Here is a 19,403-nt window from a genome sequence, read left to right as displayed (position 1 = left end):
GGAAAGTTTTTCTACCGTCACACGAAAATATCTCAAGTATAACCGATTGTATATAAATCTTAGGTTAAACATGATATTTTTAGAAAGCAACTTTTGCATAATTAAGGTTGTAGGGTGGATAAGGATTAATGTTGGAAAAGAACTAGGATAGCAATAATCAACGATCATAAACAGCAATAATCAATGACAACTTTTTAAAGCATTTGTCAGGTTCTTAAACAGCTGGGGGGCTCCTAAGCGTTTGATGATGTTAAAGAAAAAGGTTAAAATAAATCATCCCTTCCACCATATCGGGTGTGGATGCTTGCAGAAAGTATGAAGTTCATCCCAAAGGACAGAAACCAATGATGGGCTAACTAAATTACTCGCCCTACATGTCCACAACCAAGGAATGCATTCACTGACATAATTATAACTATCTTTTATTTTTTTAAATCAAAGTTTGTTTTTACATATATATATATATATATATGTCTAAATTAATTCAGCAAAAAATATAAAATATATACCCTAATTTAACCAAGATAGAAAATTCCAAGGTGTGACAGAAATATACAATTGAGCTATGATGAAAGGTAATTAATTATGTTCACCTTTTGATCATTTTCTTCAAGTAAACAACATGGTAAATAAATTAGTACATGATTTACTCTCATACACATTCTAGTGCCATTATAACTTGGGGAGGTAAAGTCACATGGTTAAGCATATAATATAATCAGTTTCCAAGCAAATAATTAATAATAAATAGGATTAATAATCATACAATGTTATGAAATTTGTAAGATTTTCCACTCTGGTTGTTGGTAGTTGCGATAGGTTCTCATTATTGGGGCACATGCCATGAATATAAACTGCTAATATCTCTGTCAACCCATCATAATAATTGCATCGAAAAAGAAAATGTTAATTATATATTAGAGTCTTCCTGCAACAAGATCAGAAGATGCGTCCAATTCGTTCATATTGGTCTCCTAACATTTGGGCATTAGGCAATCCAATATAAGAGGTTTGTGAGAAAGGCAAAAAAAAATATAAATTTAGTTAATTAAGGTCTCGTTTCGAAGTGATTTTGGATAGACCAATAATCTTTTTTATAGAGAATTATTTCTCCATATAATGTTTTAAGTGAATATATAGAGAATCACCTCTCATATGCTTCTCCCGAAAATCGCATAAAATCACTTAAACATGCTTCTCCCTAGAGAAACTCAGCTCATTGTCTATGCGAGGGGATAAAGGGTGCCACCCCTAAGTTATGAGGTATAACGTGGAGATTTTGTTACCTCTACAATGATCCTATTTGTTAAATTTAGGCCTTAAAAAAAGCATACGTTTCAGAAGAGGCATTTAAGGCCTGATTGTGACTCTCACCTTCCAATCTCATATCTTATTAAGTTTCTATTTGTTTTTAGTCAAAAGGAAGAACAGAAAGAGAAATCAAGAATATTCTAGGTGGGCATACGTGGATTAGACTAAGGCAGTAAGCTCGCCCCTCCCTTTACACCTAAGTTTGAATTTCCCTCTCCTAAATTAGATTAATTTAGAGGAAATTTGATATGAGTGTAAAATATGCCATAAATACTCCTAATTAAACCATCCATATCAATCTCTCTCTCTCTCTCTCTCTCTCTCTCTCTCTCTCTCTCTCTCTCTCTCTCTACATGTAATGTAAATATTAGCCATGCACGTTCCCAGATTTCATTCCGCAGGACCAGCAGCAATGTTTTGGAAGCTGCTGAAACTTAAATGCAAACATACTTCAAAAACATGATCAATCGGTATCAAACTGCATCAATTAGAATTAAATTCACGTCGTACGTAGCTAGGTGAAGAAATTAAATACAAATATTGTGACACATGCACATATATATTTGCATAAAATAAATGGCGTAGAAGGAAGAACACGACGATGGCTTTAAAAAGAAAGATTTGCAGCCATTGATTCGTACGCAGCAATGTGGCAGCACACAGCTCATATATATATATATATATATATATATATACACAATTGAAGCATATCAAGGCACTGCTGGAAATGAATGCTTTGATCAGCATATACAGCGAATGAGTTGTTGAGGGCTATATATATAATATATGTATGCATAGAGTCTATTTATGCCAAAAACGTACAAGATTGGGCTAGTTAAAAGAAGGATTCACAGGAATGTGTCAATGCAACAAGAAGAAGCCTTCATTGCTGTTGGGACCTGTTTAGGGCATAGAGGAAATGAGAATGATGGACAACAACCATTGAACCATGTCTTGCCATAAAAAAGAAATGTTGATTTGTATCGTTGATGCATATAAATAATCGTTAATTAATGTCGATATATACGTTGATTAATGATTTAGATCTATGAGTTATCGACTCACAAGTAATCACTTGGTTAAGGGAACCCACCAAACAAGTCTACATAGGGCATGCAAGTACTTGTTAGTTTCCTTTTATAGGAGTAGTGTTTAACTACAATTAGTTATAGCTCCTTTTGTAGGATTGTAAGTACATGATATTTTTTTTTAAAAACAAAAAAAAGGAGGTGAAGAAAAACAAATGAAATCATCAAGAGCATGTGTATGTGTATGTGTATGTGTATGAGTGGTACTGCCCATTATATTTATAATTTTGACTTGAACATGTCATAATTTTCTTTATAATTAATGTCACTTGTGCAATTACTCTTCCCTTCCACTTACAGGTGGAAACATTAACTTCACAAAAACAACAAAAACAACAACAAAAAAACAGATTCTTCTTTTAATGACATGTACTCCAATTCCTTTTTCCAAAATGAAACCTTTATCCACAAATAACTCTGCACAAACAAAACTTAGACTGTTCAATTTAGACAGGACAGCAGTTATACAGATGATTTCTTTTCTAATTTTATTTTTTTTGGAGGATTGGTTTTTAATGTACGGAGAGGGGATTGAATTCGGGTACCAAGAAGCGGGCACATTATCTTAACTAACTGGCTTAACCCGCGTATACCATTTCCTATGAATCATTGCTGACTCTAAAAACCAGATGAGACAAAAAAATATGTGAATTTGTTTGTTACACGAACTAGAGAGTTGTGAGAGATGCTGAAACCAAGAATCCAATGATGAAAGGTCACACTCAGCTGAGTCAGCTCAACTGATGGCATTTTGATACATATGAGTTGTTGTTCCATTAACAGCAGGTACATGAAAACGATCACTCAGCTCCCATGACAGCTCAAATGGCCCATTTAGAAGAAAGTAAATTTAGGTTTTACTCATAAAAAAACTTTCACTTTTGGAAAAAGCCAAAGCTTTTTGAAAAAAGACGGAATAACCTTTCAACTTTCAAACCAAAGACAGGCAAATGTAAAGGATTTCTTAGGAAATCAAAAAATAAATAAGGGCAATTTTGTCCATTTTTGCTTCTTTTAAAAATTTTCTCTCTCATTTGGGCTTTTCCAAAATCTCCCTTAGAAGAACCACTATAGACCTCACCAATGGCAACAAGAGGGATCTAAGGAGATGCTCATGTTATTTCAAAGGGTCTAATAATACGAACACATTTTTGGGAAACATTGGGTGGCCGAGAGGTTAAAGCGATTGTTCAATGGATGGGGTCGCAAAACAGCTACCTTTCTTTCATGATAGTACCTGTTTTTTCAAACTTACCTTGTAGTTGTCTAAGGTTTGCGGTTCGAGGACATATCCTTATTTCCGTCAATTGAATGTATGGTGTGGTCATGTGCCTCGCATGTGATTTAAGTCAAATCATATTAAGTGAAAATCGAGCCAAAATGTGTGCTACACATCACCATGTTTTGAAAAATAGAAAAATTCATTGAATTATAAGAGATACACAAACCCTATGAAGTTTCAGTGAAAATCAAATGAAATTACAATTTCATTTTTTATATATTAGCATTTCTTTACTTGAACTTTCTTATTATCAGGTCATAATTAAGGTGCGTGACACCGTGCATATATTGAAATGATCATCATCTGTCTTGGTGTCGAAACAATCTTAATTATGATATCGACTTTGAAAAACGATTACAACTTGGGTGAAAGGATCATATCTAACATTACAAAAAATTGATCAACATTAATGGGATATGTCCCCTCAAGATCATACCAGATATCAATTTTATATTAAGGAACAAATTTACCAATTTCTAAGAATTACTCAGAAGCAATTCACTACTACTTTTGTCCCCCACTATCAGCCCAACAAAGAATGACCTTTGCCGTCAATCACATTTCTTTTACAGTTTACTGCTGCCACATCTGACATCTGACATCTGTCTATTGCTTCAAGGAAGATTTGAGCCACATGATGGGCTTATTATTGCTCACCGTAAATTTCTTTTTTTAATCTTCCTATAATTTTAACCAGACGAGAATATTCCCAACCAAACAACTTCAAATGGACAAATGATTCCAACGAATCTCACTACCAACTACAGCTTTTTCCCACTAACTTATTCTTGATTCATCTAATTTTACCGACCGCTTGGGATATAGTTTGGTATTTGTTTTCAGTTTGAATAGTCTACAAAAATTGATTTTGTGCTTATATCTAAAATTAATTATACGCACTTATAATTTAGATTTTAAATACTAGAACTTTAAAGTGGTTTTGGATATATGGACAAAATGGAAGTAAAGTTTCCACTGAGAAATCACTCTCCTAGACAATATTGCATGTACTTATGGTGAGCCAAACATCAAACATTGAACCACTCATATTGGTTATGGAACAAAATAGGTATACAACTGCCAAAGCAGTCTAGTCAGGTGAAAAAGAATTTTTACTTGTAAATCAGTAATTTTAAGTTCAAACTCCTCATAGCACATTAACAGTGTGCGTTTACTCAATCTAAGTCGGAGTGTAAAAAATGAACCCAACCTCGAACTTATATTAAGGAGAAGGAAACTGAATCCCAAATCCAAATTAAGTGAAAGAAATGATATATGACAACGTTGTATAGAGTGCTTAAGTCGAAGCACACCCAAATGAAGAATAAAATAAAATCAGTTTTTTATTGCTCAAAACTCTAAGCTAGCAAGACTCAAATGACAAGGCCATGTTTAAGTATAAACTTTGTCAGTTATTTTTAGGACAATGAGGTGCAGTTTATATGTCTGATTTGATAGACAAAAAGATCTATGAAATCACCCTTCAGTTTCCACCAAAAGTATTGCTACTTCAAATTTGCATTCAAATCAAATATCACAGGTTCCATGATAGATGGGAAGAAAATGACAAAATAAATTTAGAAAAAACTGTTGATCAAGGGCTATGAATTTTTATCAGTCAGCAACAACATCATCATAAGCTACCCACTTCATATGATTGAAATCAAAAGTAACATGATGGTTCATGGAATCGAGAATTAATAAATGAAGTCATAAACAATATTAAATGTAATTAATTTCATGATTATGCTTTGCACTCACTCACTAACCTCACAAGAATAATCCAAGGAATTATGAACCAGCCAGCAGCATCACCAAGGCTTGAAGCCAACAAACACCCCATGATCAAGAAAGTGGTCAACATTGCAGAACAGAAAAGTCAAAAGGTGCATTCATCAAGCTCATATAAAATAATTGTCACATCAAATATAATGACAAATAAAGAATTGTGGGCGGAAAGCTTGGTTTGATAATGCAGCAATGGGGCTATTTGGATGGTGTATTTTTTTTTATAAAAAAAAGTGGAAATTAAATACTGGAAAGGAAGGCTTACCCTTTAAATAAAATTAATAATTATTGCTTCCACTTATGAAGATTATGATATACTTATTATTTTAGCAAATCCACCAAATATTCCTGCCACAAGAAAGTGATGGAAGTATTTGATGCATCAAAAGTCAATGTGTATATCCACTGAGCCGGATATCAAATGTGCTACTTTATTTGAGTTACTGGATCTGATTGCATCTCCCCTGACCTGAATAATGAAAATTGACAAAGTACCAACCAGTCAGCAATGTGCTATCTAGCTAGCAAACATCATTTTTGGCTTTGAACTTGGGATTATATCATAATTGCCTTTTGATTTTATGAAAATGACTTTTATACTTTTTTGTTATTTAGATTTTGAACTAAAATGCTCGGCTAGCAGAGTTTACCCAATTTCAAGTTCGAACATAACATGACACTTTGATAGTGTTAGTTTAGTTTTTGTTTTACTTCATTTTGATTCTATTTCATTCCAATTCTCCCTTCTATTTTAATTCCAAATAAGTAAATTTGTGAGAGATTGGTCTGACTCGCCCAAACCGACCTACCCGATTTTCGGAGGACTTGGACTGCAATCCGACCTCGACCCAAATTCTGAACTTAAATTAAGAGTAGTCTAAACATGCTTCAGTTTGTTAACAGACAACAGCCTCTACTCTATGCTCTAGTTAATATACCAGGAACAGGAAGCACTTGAACATGTTGTCTATACCTCCTACACTCCGACGGCTGAACATGATTATGACTGGTATTTATATATAGAACACAAAGAGACAACATCTTTGCCACATGGGGCGGTAGTCAATGTGCAGAGAATAGAATCTCGCAGATTAAAGAACATGGCCTGTTGAACATAATCTTTAGTGACTGTTTGGCATTGCTTATTTGGAGCGATAAATAATTTTTAAAAAAAATTTGAAAAGCTCAACTCATTTGATAAATTATAAGAAAATCACTTATTGTTAAAAATTACTGTCAAAAAAAATTATAAAGAAAAGCAACTAATAAAGTGCTTTCATTTTCTGATTATGCATAAATAAGTTCTAAAGAGGCGATGAATTTAATGATTATGCGAGAATCATTTTCTGATTATGCAGGAATCAGTACCAACATGTTTAATAAAAAGTATACCACGCCAAATTATCTCACAACTGATTTCTCTCACAGTAATTATTTTACAACACAGCAAAGACAACATGTTTAGTGCAAACGTTGACTGAGTTATTCATAAATCTGGGACAGCCAGGCCAGGCAGCAACAAGACCTATTTATGGCCCGGTACGAACCCAGCCCAAGGCTGAGCGTGAGGTAGAGTAAAGAGACCGGCAAAAAGGGAAAATTTGTGACATTACTGAAAAGGAAGCCTATGAAGAGAGTGATAAAGAAGCATTACATGGAAGAACAATTATCGGCGTCACAAACTTCAACTAGTTGGCTATAACATTATGAACTCCACAAATACTAATATTCTTAACATGTTTTAAGACGTTTCATAATAAACAGACTAAAAAACAATGGCTCTTTTTTCTTTTCTTCAGACAATCAAAACATCAACAAGACAAGATGCTTAACGTGATACTGCCATCCAGCCCAGGCCATACTGTCTGTGTTCTTCCTTCCAAGTTCCAACTTTTGCAGCTTACTCCTCTTTCCCCGCGATATTGTTCAATTGAAAATGGGAACCCGAAACAGTCGATTTCAGGCACCGGCTAGTTCCTGTTTTTGGATTTCTCCATGGCCCTAGGAGCTAAACAAAAAAACAAAACAACAAAGAAAGGGCAGGATAAGAGTACAATTTACCATTTAATTAAAAAGGTGAAAATATCAGAATGTTTATGAATGCTAGAAGTTACTAACCAATCTTCACACATATTGATCTATCTTGCAAAAATATAAGCTGGGACTATAATAATCTAGAACTCTAATTTGAAGCAGTATTTCCTTAAGTGACATGGCAAATATGCAACTAGCACTGAAAAATGCAAAAGTCTACTGTGATGATAAATAAAGTTGTGTGGCAACAAAGCATGAAACTGAAACCATCACTTCAATGCATTCTACATCGCACAGATATTGCAAACATCATTTATTCTGTCAAATTCAACCTTAGATAACTCCACTAGAAAATAGTTCATGTCAAAATACCAACTTTACTTGTTAGACCCTTTCACCACAGGGCTCGGAAAGTCGAAACAGATTCTCCTATATCACATGATCATCTTTGCTTAGCATTCAAGTCAACTAAGGACGGATCTATTCATTGCTGGATACCGATCCTCAACTGGCACACTGCCATCATACCTACTGAAGTAAATAGGAAATCAACAAACCCGTCTACAATATTCACTCCTCATTCACTGCCTCAAAAAAATTCAGCCTATATTGTTTTATAATCATTTAATTCCCAATATCCATCTGATAAGCACATGAAAATATTTATCAACTGGTCCAGCTGAGCACGCCAACAAGATAAATTTGGTGAAACTTAGAAATGTATCTTACTACCCTTTTGTTTATGCAGACATAAACACTCTCCCAAACCTAATATGACATTTTTGACCAAATAAGATGATTATTATCAGCCCAATCAGTGCAAATAGTAGTAGGGGAGATCATTAAAGACAAACCTAAGCCAATGGCATCGGAGCCCTTCATTATCTTCAACCTCTTGCATGAATCAATAAACATCCTGTTAAAAAGTCGAATTGGAGTTAAAATTGCAGATGCATTACATAAATAATAAATAAAAATGCCTGAGATGAGTATCATGGCCAATGGATACATGATATTAGAATGAACTACTTTTCTTGCCTTTGTTTTTTTCCCCATTATTTCCCTTCCTCTTTTGTCTGAGAACAATGAGACTACTCATGATTGCTGTTAATACTTAAAACTCTTGAACATTTTTGCATCCATAGAAGGATATAAATTATACAAAACAGACGAATTTAATTTTAGCATATTGAACAAGGTTTCTTGAGTTGGTAGTTCATCATAAAGTAACTAGTTGAAGTCTTCCTACTATCACATTTTCAAAAATTTATGAGTGAGCTTCTCAATTAAAAACTTGTTAATTTTGAAACTTTAATACTACAAATGGACCTTCCTTTTTATTCTTATTATTAATATAGAAAACATATACAAATGAGTATGGAAATTGAGGTATAACATGTATAATTTAAATAGTTTATGCAAGAATTCATCTGAGGTAAAAATATTGTATGTCAACTAAACAAGATTCGTGGATATTCTCATATTTCCATCAACTCGGTAAATGATACTATGATGGCCAACCTCACATCCTTAGTCACAGTGGCTTTATCTCTCTGTAAATAGGAAAATAAGGGATGCATGATAACTTTGTTGTCCACCTCATCTTGCACCCCACATCACATAATCAATGAACTTGCATACATTCTCATCGCATGGACACAATTTGATGTAAAAATCAAAGATAAAGAAGGATTTGAATGTAGACTAAAGCAGACTATCCAGTCCTCGAGATGCTTCAGAATCCCAAATCTCTAGTTTCTTGGATGGTTTAAAATGTACAATATACTATCACCCTCCTGACATGAGGTGGGTATAACTTTTGGAATAAAGCAACAATGTTTGTACACTAAATCAGTTTAAAAATTTGTCTTTGTGGATGGAAAGCAATAACAGAAATATTGGAACATTAAACGGGTAAATCAGAACTTACTCCCAGGGGACATCCCCAACAAGCATCCAGTCACCATCCTTATCCTCATACGTAAGCACATATTCTGATCCATGAAGAAGATCTCTCAGCTTACTCTCACTCAGCCTTTCCCTTCCCGGAGCTCCATGGGATCCATACTGCCCTGAAATCACAATAAAAAATGCACAAATTGGGTTTGTGCAGAAATGGGATGGTTTTCTCTATTTGCACTTCAGACATCTCAGATTGCAAACATCCATCAATATCCAAGCATGAAATTACCACATTGATAAGAAAAAGAAAATAAAGGCACGATATTACTATTAAATAAACTAGAGCAATAGTTCACCTATGGTAAAACAGCTGAACATCTTTTCGAGAGCAGAAGACAGCTCTTGATATGTAGAGTAGGTTCTCAGATCTACCTTCCTCAAGTAGGGAGCACCATCCATGCTGACCTTGACAAAAAGACCACCAGGACCAGGTTTTCCATTAACCTCGTCATTGTTCTTTGAGGTGGTGGCCAAAGAATTTTTCCTAAATGATCTAATTGGAGGCCACCCAACAACTTGTGCCCTGTCAAACAAAGAAGAAGATACGATTACAAACAACCACAACTTTCATATAAAGCTTCACAATCCTCAATTGAAAATTTCATCTTACTTAGCAGCTGGGGCACTGCTGTTGTTAGAAGCACCCAAAGGGTTACGGGTGGCTCCATTCGTAGCATGAGACTGTTCTTGTAAAACTTTAGTGAGCTCCTCTTTTGTCATGGTTGGCTGAGTCCCAGAAGGCCTGGATGATAGCATCACATTGATTGAATTCACAGGAAACTTCCCTTGTCCAACAGATTCTGGAGATTCAGAATCAGAACCAGCTGCATGAAACATCCAATTTCCTTCAGTATAAACAGAACTTTTCACCTCCGAGTATCCATCCATGGTGTCAGCAAAGCCCCTTTTGTTGCCTGAAACAACATTCTTCTGTGATGAGGAGCAGATTCCATCTTTTGACGGAAGCAAAGGAAACAGTGGCTTCTCGTCAAGTTTTCCTGAGCTCAACAAGCAAAGATCTGGTTCCCGTTCTGGTGTTTGGGATCCAGGAAGACCAAGCCTCAACTCTGTGGCCTGAAAATTAAGCTTGTTCTTCTTCTCTTCTGACAAGCTCGAAACTGTGGAGCTGTCAACCGAAGAACAATCTGACAACCCAAGGTAGTTGCGTTCTTTCAGTCCAGACCCATTATGGGAGATACAGTCCATAGAGCGTGAAGAAGCTACCATAGATCCATTGCTCTGTCCTTCCTCCTCACCACCCAACAGTGGTGGAGACATTAGAAACTACACTGCTTTAAATGGAAACAAAATTAACAAAATTATCAGATCTATTGCTAGCAAAACCAACACTGAAACCAAAACATGAAAATCCTGACAGCACAAGATGGGGAAGGTACACTTATTAAAGGTCTAACTATTTCATCTGATGGAAATTAAATTCACAAAAAGTAATAATAGAGTTCTGGAAATTTTGATCGATTGGACATCATGTATTCTCATCATGATTGCCCCACTAAAATAATTGAGGGCATGAATAAAGGTTTTTCAGTAGGCAAACTTCCTGCTAAAAAAAACAGTGCCTAGCAGAAAATTAATGAAATTTTTAGCACCACAAAAATCTCTAGCCACTAGGTTCATGAAAGGGTAAAAGAGACAGCTTGGGCCAGTGGCCAGTGGTACTGCACATATAATCATAAGGCTTCAGAAAACATAGAAATCAAGATTCAAGAGTATTGTTTTCTAACGCCCAAAAAAGAAAACATAGAAATGAACCAAGAAGAAACTTATACAAAAGATCATACCAAAAATGGAAAAGTAAATTCACCACCAATGAAAGGTTGTAACAACACAATAAGTAAGCTCCAGAACGTCAATTTCAGAACCTTATAAGAAACTAGCTGTAATAAAATTTCAATGCTCCATCCAAAGCCAAAACAAATGCACAATAAAAACAAACTGAAAAGAACCGCGTTTTTCTACTTCCTTTAATAGGAAAAAGGTCAACTCGGTTTTGTAGCATTTGTCTGCATGAGCTAAGCTTTACCTTTTCTTAAAAACTTGTAACTCCTTTTCTCTCATTTCCCCAATTTTTCTAGGAAACCAAACAGACAACGGAAAAAAGTAAAACATTTTTTCTGTCTATAAAAACAGAGAAAATTGTAAGATCCACTACAAGCTTAAAAAATCCAAAGAAAAAGGGGGAGTAAACTGAAAATGCTCAAGACCTTGACCTGAAATAATGAACAGTGAAATGCAGAAGTTAAAAAATAAAAACCCAAAAACAAAAACCAACCCAGAAAGGTGTAATTACAGAGAAATCAAAGAAGACTAATTTCCAGAACGAACTCAAACTGAGACAGTATCAAGATCTCAGAACACAAAGACCCAGAATTCAAACAAGCAAAAAAAGCTTAGCTTGAACCATATACCAAATTACATACAAGTAATAAGTGTATAAAAGAAGCTTCTAAGCATGAAAACAAAAAATAAAAAAGAAGGAATATGCGTAGCTCGTACCTGAGTAACTTGTGTGGATCAGACAAAGAAGAGAAGTCCGACGAACCCTTTTCTGAAATCTCAAAGAAAATGCAAACAAAGCAAAAAAGAAGAGCAGAGAGAGAGAGAGAGAGAGAGAGAGAGAGAGCTTAAGACCCTTCCATTAAGCAGAAAGCAACAAAAGCTTTATTTTTTAGGCTGAGCTCGCCGAGGAACTCGAAGCTCACAAATTCACAATAGTGATTTGTTTTTTCTTTTGAAAAGAAAAAAAAGCAAGTAGGGGCAGAACCGAAAATACGGATAAAAGGTTAGCTTTTTATTATTATTTTGATATATGCTTTGTCTGCGAAATACGGACCGGCTGGTTTTGCACGGCGCCGATCTGGGACAGGAATGGGAGGATTGAAGGCTGAGATTGACTAAATTTAATGAATCTGAGCCGTCAATTCTTGGTTCCAGTGAGAACTTTATACTATTTTCTTTCTAGTCTTTTTAGTTTCGGAAATGAGCAAACAAATAGAATTTTGGCACACAGACGGTTTGGTTACAAGGGCTTTAACGACCCGTTATGTTATTGCTCGTGTCAAAATATTATAAGGCTTCAATTATTTTTCTGTCAAAATAAATTATAATAATACTTATATAAAAAAATAAAATATTGATGTTCATACTCCAATTTCACAATACTATACAGTGAAATTCAAGTTTTTCAAGTCTTTCAAATATAATTTATTAAATTTATATGAATTACAATTGAATTAACACATTAGTTGACCTTGAGTCTGAGTTGACCCATGTCCGGAGAGTGTCTTGACTATGTATGAGGAGTGTCTTGATCATGGACACAGCATTGACTGTTGGACATGGGTGTCCGAGAAGGGTCCGTATGTCCAACACTTGGACTTAGTAGAGTGTCCAAACAACATGACTTAGTCTTCCAACTCAAATTTAGTTAATATAGTCCTTCAACTTGACCATATGTCATACCTTTAGTTATTTCCAACACTTTTGTAAATTTTTCCCTTTAAGGGTAAATGAGGTTGAACTTATCCATGACTTACATATTAGTCCAAGAACTTGTATTTTAGTTCTTGTAGTCCTGCAAAATAAATTAACATAACATAACATTTAATAAAGTAAAAGGCAATGGAAATAAACTAAAAATTAATGTTGAATATTATATAATTGATTTAACATTGTCAACGGGGTCTAGTCCAATAGAAAAAGGGTTTTGACTTGCAGACCATAAGTCTCAGGTTTGAATCCCCACGACATCATAGTGTGTGTGTGTGTGTGTGTGTGAAATCTCATTCTCCTCTAATTTATACATTTTCACACCTCTTCAGCCCCATCACCTCGAGCCTCCCTGACCACCAAGCCACTGCAAACATTGACTCATGCACCATAAACTCTCACTGTATGCCTCTAGCTTTTACCTTTAATAATCCTATTCGTCCACAACCTTTTCCTACACTAGTCAAAAGTCCAAACAAGCCAAGCTCGCCGAAGACGTTGGCTTTTTTTTTTTGGTTGAAAAATTCTATGATTGCATTCATAATTCAGCCACAAAAAGCAACTAGCTAGAAGGGCTAATACAAACTATCCACAAAAAGAGCCATTACAATAACGGAGTGGTCTAACATCAAAATTAAGATAATCTAGTGAGCCTCCACTAATGATCATGCAAGATTGAATAAACTATAGCATAGACATCCCAACTAAGATTGCAAACTTAGAATTTTTTTTTAAAAAAAAGAAGAAGATAAAGCTTGAAAAAATAAAGCTATAACAATACAAATAAAACTCTCACAAAAGAGAAATGAAAAGCTCTCACAATGGAGAGGTGAAGTTCTCACAATAGGAGAGATGAAAACCACACAAAGAAACCAAAAGAGTCTCTGCAATTTAATCCAAACATAAAGAAACTACAAAAAAGATGGCGGTGGAGATCTGAAGCCGAAATGTAGCCTCTTGTGATAGTTGGATGAAAATCATAACAAAACGAATACAAATAGGGAAAACCATTTGTTGTCTTTGAGGGGGAAGAGGTGAAGGGAGTGAAGAACAATGGCTTCCTCCCCCCTCAAAGTGAAAACGGCTTTATGAGTGTTTTTTAAGAGAGAGAGTGTTTTTTAAAAGTGTTTTTCAAAGTGAAAACGGTTTCCTCCCCTCTAAACCCTAAATCCGAAGATGTTGTCTCTAGCCCTTTGATAAATTATAAAAGTTTAATTATTGATGGTGACTCTACGGTTTTAATTGTTGTCTGAATTATTTGAACAATTAAAAAGTTTGTTTACTGAAAATAAACTAAAAATTAATGTTGCAGACTATATAATTGATCTAACATTATTACATAGACAATTAATTTAAGAGATAAAGCAAAACATAAGTAAGTGGCGACAAGTCTTTCGTATTCAGAAGAGTAAACCAAGGCATTAAACCAGGAATGCGATTTGATAATCAAACCAGATATCAATTATTAACTAGTTTTGTATGATTTATTTCCTTGGTTTTGGCAACTTGCGTTGCTAATTTATTCTAAATATTAAATGCTTGCTTGAAGAAATCAATATAAAATGGTGGATTTGGTTGAGATTTTACCAAATTAGTAGGGACAAATGGGGAAAAAAATCAGAAAGCGCATGGATGGAGTGGGTGAGACGGTGACGCAAGGGGCAATTAATGGGGAGAGAGAGTAGGGAAGGGGACAGGGAAAAACAGGGGCTGGGAGTGTGATTGGGGGACAAGAAAACGGCAGTTGACGTCTGTTTGCCGGGTGGTGAGCAGGACATCTAACCTCCCTCCTCCATCATTTTCTTTTTTCCACAATTACCCTTTTAATAATCAATTATTATTATTATTATTATAAATGTCTAAATGAAAATAAAAATAAAAACAAAAAACAAAAAACATTTGGGGTTATAGTTTGGTTTGGTTTGGTCTAAACGAACGAGAGCATCATGATGAAACTGGCAGTAGCGGTCTTGCACGCTTGGGCACAGGCATTCATGTTTTGTGCATGCCACAATGTTATCCATCATCACCCTGACATCATCCCCCACGTCACTTTCACCTACTATTTATTTAATTTGTTCCCTTTTTTTGGAAAAATAATTGTATTACTATTAATGGTAATTTATGTAGCTAGCTACTAATAGGAAGTGTAGCTAACATAGATGTAGGGTGGTGGGTTCATTAAGAAACATGGGGCAGTGTCACTGTTGGCAAAAGACAAAAGCATGTTGGTTGCTTGCTGCTGGAGAAATTTTAGGCCGCCTGAAGCCCGCCTGGCCTGGCCTGCATTTTCCTAGTGATGAGTTCCCTGGCAAAACCAAATTTAATGCACGAGATTTTGATTGGGTTGAATTCTTGCTTCAGATTAGACAAAGTTTTTGGTGTCATATGAGATTGGACATTGCATGTTTTTGGTGTCATATGAGATTCAAATACTTTGATTAATTGAGTAATGTCATCTTGCGTTTGGTATTGACACATCTTCCCCATCATACTCTGCGCCCTAGAGTAACCTTGAAGTTGATGCATGTCGTAGAGAAAAAGAAGACAAAACCATGTCACACAAATCGACTTCACAATTCGTGCAACGGTTAAACCAAGGCTCATAGAGTCAATCGGACATGAACCGGATGACGTGTGAGTTTACTGTTCATAACACGGTCGTATTAGGGTATTTTGGGTTGTAGCTCAAGTCACTCCACCCATTCATCCAAGCCCAATTTTCCACACTAGCCCAAGTTAGATCCCAATGCAATTCCTACTTAAGATTCTAGGCTTAAAATCCCCAAGCCCATTTCCCCCCACCTCAGAGCCCAATGTCCTTAGCTTAGATTTGAAAGTTCCTACCTACACTAAAACCATTTTTATTTCCTTTCTAGAAGAGCAAACAAGGAAAACCTCACGGCTTATTTTACTAATATGGGTCCAGTAAATCCGAGTGTTGCAGCTTTGAATCTTGATGGAGATAGTTGAAAATCAATTCACAGGACCCAATTCCAGATTGGGCTTGATATGAGGTGAACTTGGGTTTTGGCTGGGTTCATATCTCAATTTGAAGCCTTCTTTGTGGATGGGCTCCATCTTCTAAGGCTTTCTGTGCAACAAATTACAAAGTTAATAAGAATGGTTTTCAAGATCGAAAAAGTAAAAACTGACCCATTACTTAATAGGAAATTGCCATCCATACAATGGATTGGAATAGACCATATCAATTAAAATCTTAGCCGTTGTTTGGTGTGCTTAGTCTGTATTTGTTAAAATGGATAATAATTTAACATATTGTAAAGATTAGTTTGGATTTAACTCCAATCCAATCCAAATCGAGCCAACAAACCAAGTCGAAACGTGTATGAATAATTGTTTTTAACCACTTAAATTACAAGCTCCTTTCACAAAAGATAGGCTATCATGTTTGCTTGCTTGGGTATAATTTTCTTGAAATGTCAAACAAGGTAAGACCAAAAATGAAGCTACCAAGAAGTTGCCTTGGTGTGGACTCATCAACGCTCCTCCAACAGAAAGAAGACTGTTTAGGCACCCTTCTTGGGAAGCAACCCAGCTCAATGAACGCATCTAACTCGAAATCAATTGATAGTTAAGAATAAATATGCCCGATATCTTATACACTATTATGAGAGGCTCTATTTTCTTTGGGGAATTGCAAGAGTTCAATTGTTACTTTTCCTCTTCTCTGTTTTTTTTCCACTGGGCGTGAAGAGCATGTCAATGAAGTGAAGGTGAAACACACAAAACTCAATCAATTGGGTCAATCTTTTTAGCTTCATTCGTAGAACAAGTCCACATCGTGAAGAGAAAACAGTACGAAAGGATTTTGCTAGTCTTTGTCTAAGGGAATTTGGAGTTTATTTACAAGTAAAAAAAAACACAAGTCAAGTCTTTGCCAAGTATTTTCAAAATTTGAGTTCCACACGGCATATCTTCTAAGATAGCAGCAGCAACCATGTTGATGTTGTTGTGCTTGATCACGTTCTTTTACAGTCGCTGCAATAAGACTTTTGGTTGTATTAGCATGCACATGGGATGGTCGGTTTTTGGGTCCATATTTCTTTAATTAATTTGTTCACAACCGTAGCCATCTCTTCAAAAACACTCAAATGGAATTGCCTCATGGTCCAAGGCACCACATTAAAAAAATCTGAGTACTTTTTTTGCAGAATCCATGAAATCCTGATCCCATTGATCATTCTTTTACTTTTTCTCAAGATTCCAGGAAAATTTGAAATAAAAATAGTACAAAATTTTTCTTTATCCAAGAGTTGGTTGACACGTTGGGGATGTAGGTTTGTATGGAAAAAGTGATATCAGTCTCATAATTGGAAAAACTCACCAAACTCCCTACACGGCTGCTTTTGCTCAGAAAAGCTCATATGTCTTAGGTGTCTACCATTTTAGCCAAAAAGAGGAGGAAAGAAAAGGACTACGGCTCCACCGCCATGGTAAGGGATAAGCAACACTGCACAAAATGGGCTCCCCTTCATCATATAGCACCTACCACAAAAAGAAATGTTAATTCAACACATTTGTTCTTTTAATTGAGACTTCCACTAAATCCAAGTGGTTAAAGGTTTATGTACTTGTACTTGACGTTTTGTGTTCGATTTTCCCCTATGTTCTGCGCAGAATACTCACCGACTTCATGCATGCATATGATTGAATGATTAAAGGAGTCTATTATTAGAAAGCAGGTGGTTACCCAGTAATGATTTACACATGCTAATTGATTAACAAGTGCTTGGGAAACATATTAAAAGGAGGGTTTTGGGAATACAATAATTCCTCCTTGGACACAATAACATGCACCAGAGCCATCCATACATGAACAAAAAGATGAATGGTTTCCGTTTCCTTCAAATAGTAAGCATCAAGGCAGCCAGCTCAAGGGCATCTTTCTAATTCCATTAAAATTGCTTTCACATTTAGATCCAAAAATTTCCCAACTATTTTTAATGTTATCTTGTTTTGTTTTTTCTATCATTTTGTTTCTTTATTGCCAAGGAAACAATCAAAAGCATAACAAAATAAGGTCCAAAGTCTAATTCATTATGCTTAGCACCAAGCAAGTAGACCCCACTCTCATTCCGTACCATGGCCTGGACATTTGAGTGTATCCTTTACACGTACTCTCTCTCTCCCCCTCTCCACTCATTTTTATAAATCCCCATTTCCAAACACCCCAAAAACCAAAACCCATCTCTTTTAAATTCCCAGAATCCCATTTCCTCAACCCAAAACCAAACTCTGGCTCCTCTGCGTCCTCCTCACCACATGAGTGAAGGAAGAGGACCATCACCACCGTCGTCTTCGTCAGCAGCAGCAGCCTCAGATTCAAGTGATGGAGAGCCAGGATTTTTCGCCACCCCACGTGGATGCATCTCGGCCGTCCTTGGGCTTCCCTCTTGGCACAGCACTCCTCTTGATCATCATCTTCAGCCTCAGCGGAATCTTCTCCTGCTGCTACCACTGGGACAAGCTCAGATCACTCCGTAGATCTTTCACCCAAGACGCAGACCCCGAGGCCGATGCTGAGCCACAATCACCCTCCAAATCTAAGCCTCCTCACATGGTAATTGCAGTAAACTGTAAATTCATTCATTTTACAGTCGCCGTGCATATTTTATTATGTTATGTTATCAAATTGTCAATTTAAACTACGGTTTAAGTTTACAGTTCTCGTCGGTAACATAATATGTCGGATATCTAAAAACATTTACCCTGTTCTTTATATTGAAGAAATTAATGGACTCTGTGTTTTTCTTAGGATTTAAAGCAGAAGCAGAGGCAGAGCTTGCCTGTGATAATGCCTGGGGATCAAATTCCAAAGTTTATGGCATTGCCATGCCCCCGAGAGCCTCCAAGAGAAGAGAAGATTGTTGTGAAGGTGCAAAAGCAGCCAAAGCCACCTCGCTTTCCTGTGCCTTTGTATTAGTAATTTAATGACCATTTTCGTGTGTACATAATAAATATATAATTTACCATTCAATTAAATTTTAGTTCACTTATTTATGAGACAGAGCTAGAAATTTAGAGCAGGCTATATGATCACCACTCTTAGTCTAGGACCATGTTTTGGTGAAAGTGATTAATTTGAGTGGTTTTGTTACTTTTTCTGGGGACTTTGTAGGTGAACATTTTCTAGAAGGATTAGGAATATAATTACATTTTTAAAAGTAAATGTTGTTTGCCTTTTTTCATAATTAATTGTTATCCAAATTTGAACAATTCGGTGCAAGAATATGGTGCCAAATTGCCAATTCGAACATTCATTGCCATTTGGTGTTCCCTTGAAAAGCCGACTCCATGAGAATCCTTTAGCTGGTCCGGGTTTATTTTTCTTTTTTTTGGGGGGTATGATAGATTAGCTAGTTCGGGTCTTGGTTCTAGTGGATTCTCCCCCTCTATGTATATGC

General features: G+C 35.9%; 2 protein-coding genes across 3 annotated transcripts; one reads left to right on the top strand and one right to left on the bottom strand.

The window, feature by feature from the left end:
- LOC18774376 (auxin-responsive protein IAA9) lies at positions 7,059-12,237 on the bottom strand. Of its 2 annotated transcripts, none has more exons than XM_007205297.2 (6): positions 11,983-12,237; positions 10,076-10,757; positions 9,762-9,988; positions 9,434-9,575; positions 8,358-8,419; positions 7,059-7,477 (listed from the first exon to the last, which is right to left on the bottom strand). In XM_007205297.2, exons 2-6 carry the CDS (start codon positions 10,741-10,743, stop codon positions 7,440-7,442), a joined length of 1,137 nt encoding a protein of 378 aa, XP_007205359.1. In that variant the 5' UTR covers positions 10,744-10,757; positions 11,983-12,237; the 3' UTR covers positions 7,059-7,439. The 2 variants fall into 2 exon arrangements, with proteins under 2 accessions (XP_007205359.1, XP_007205358.1); XM_007205296.2 differs by having other exon boundaries at positions 10,076-10,754; positions 11,983-12,222.
- Positions 18,140-19,190, top strand: LOC18775341 (uncharacterized protein At5g65660). The gene is made up of 2 exons (XM_007207424.2): positions 18,140-18,559; positions 18,755-19,190. Exons 1-2 carry the CDS (start codon positions 18,329-18,331, stop codon positions 18,920-18,922), a joined length of 399 nt encoding a protein of 132 aa, XP_007207486.1. The 5' UTR covers positions 18,140-18,328; the 3' UTR covers positions 18,923-19,190.

The sequence above is a fragment of the Prunus persica genome, chromosome G6, assembly GCF_000346465.2.
Source record: "Prunus persica cultivar Lovell chromosome G6, Prunus_persica_NCBIv2, whole genome shotgun sequence".
NCBI classification, from domain to species: domain Eukaryota; kingdom Viridiplantae; phylum Streptophyta; class Magnoliopsida; order Rosales; family Rosaceae; genus Prunus; species Prunus persica.
This window is presented reverse-complemented; position numbering and strand designations above follow the sequence as displayed.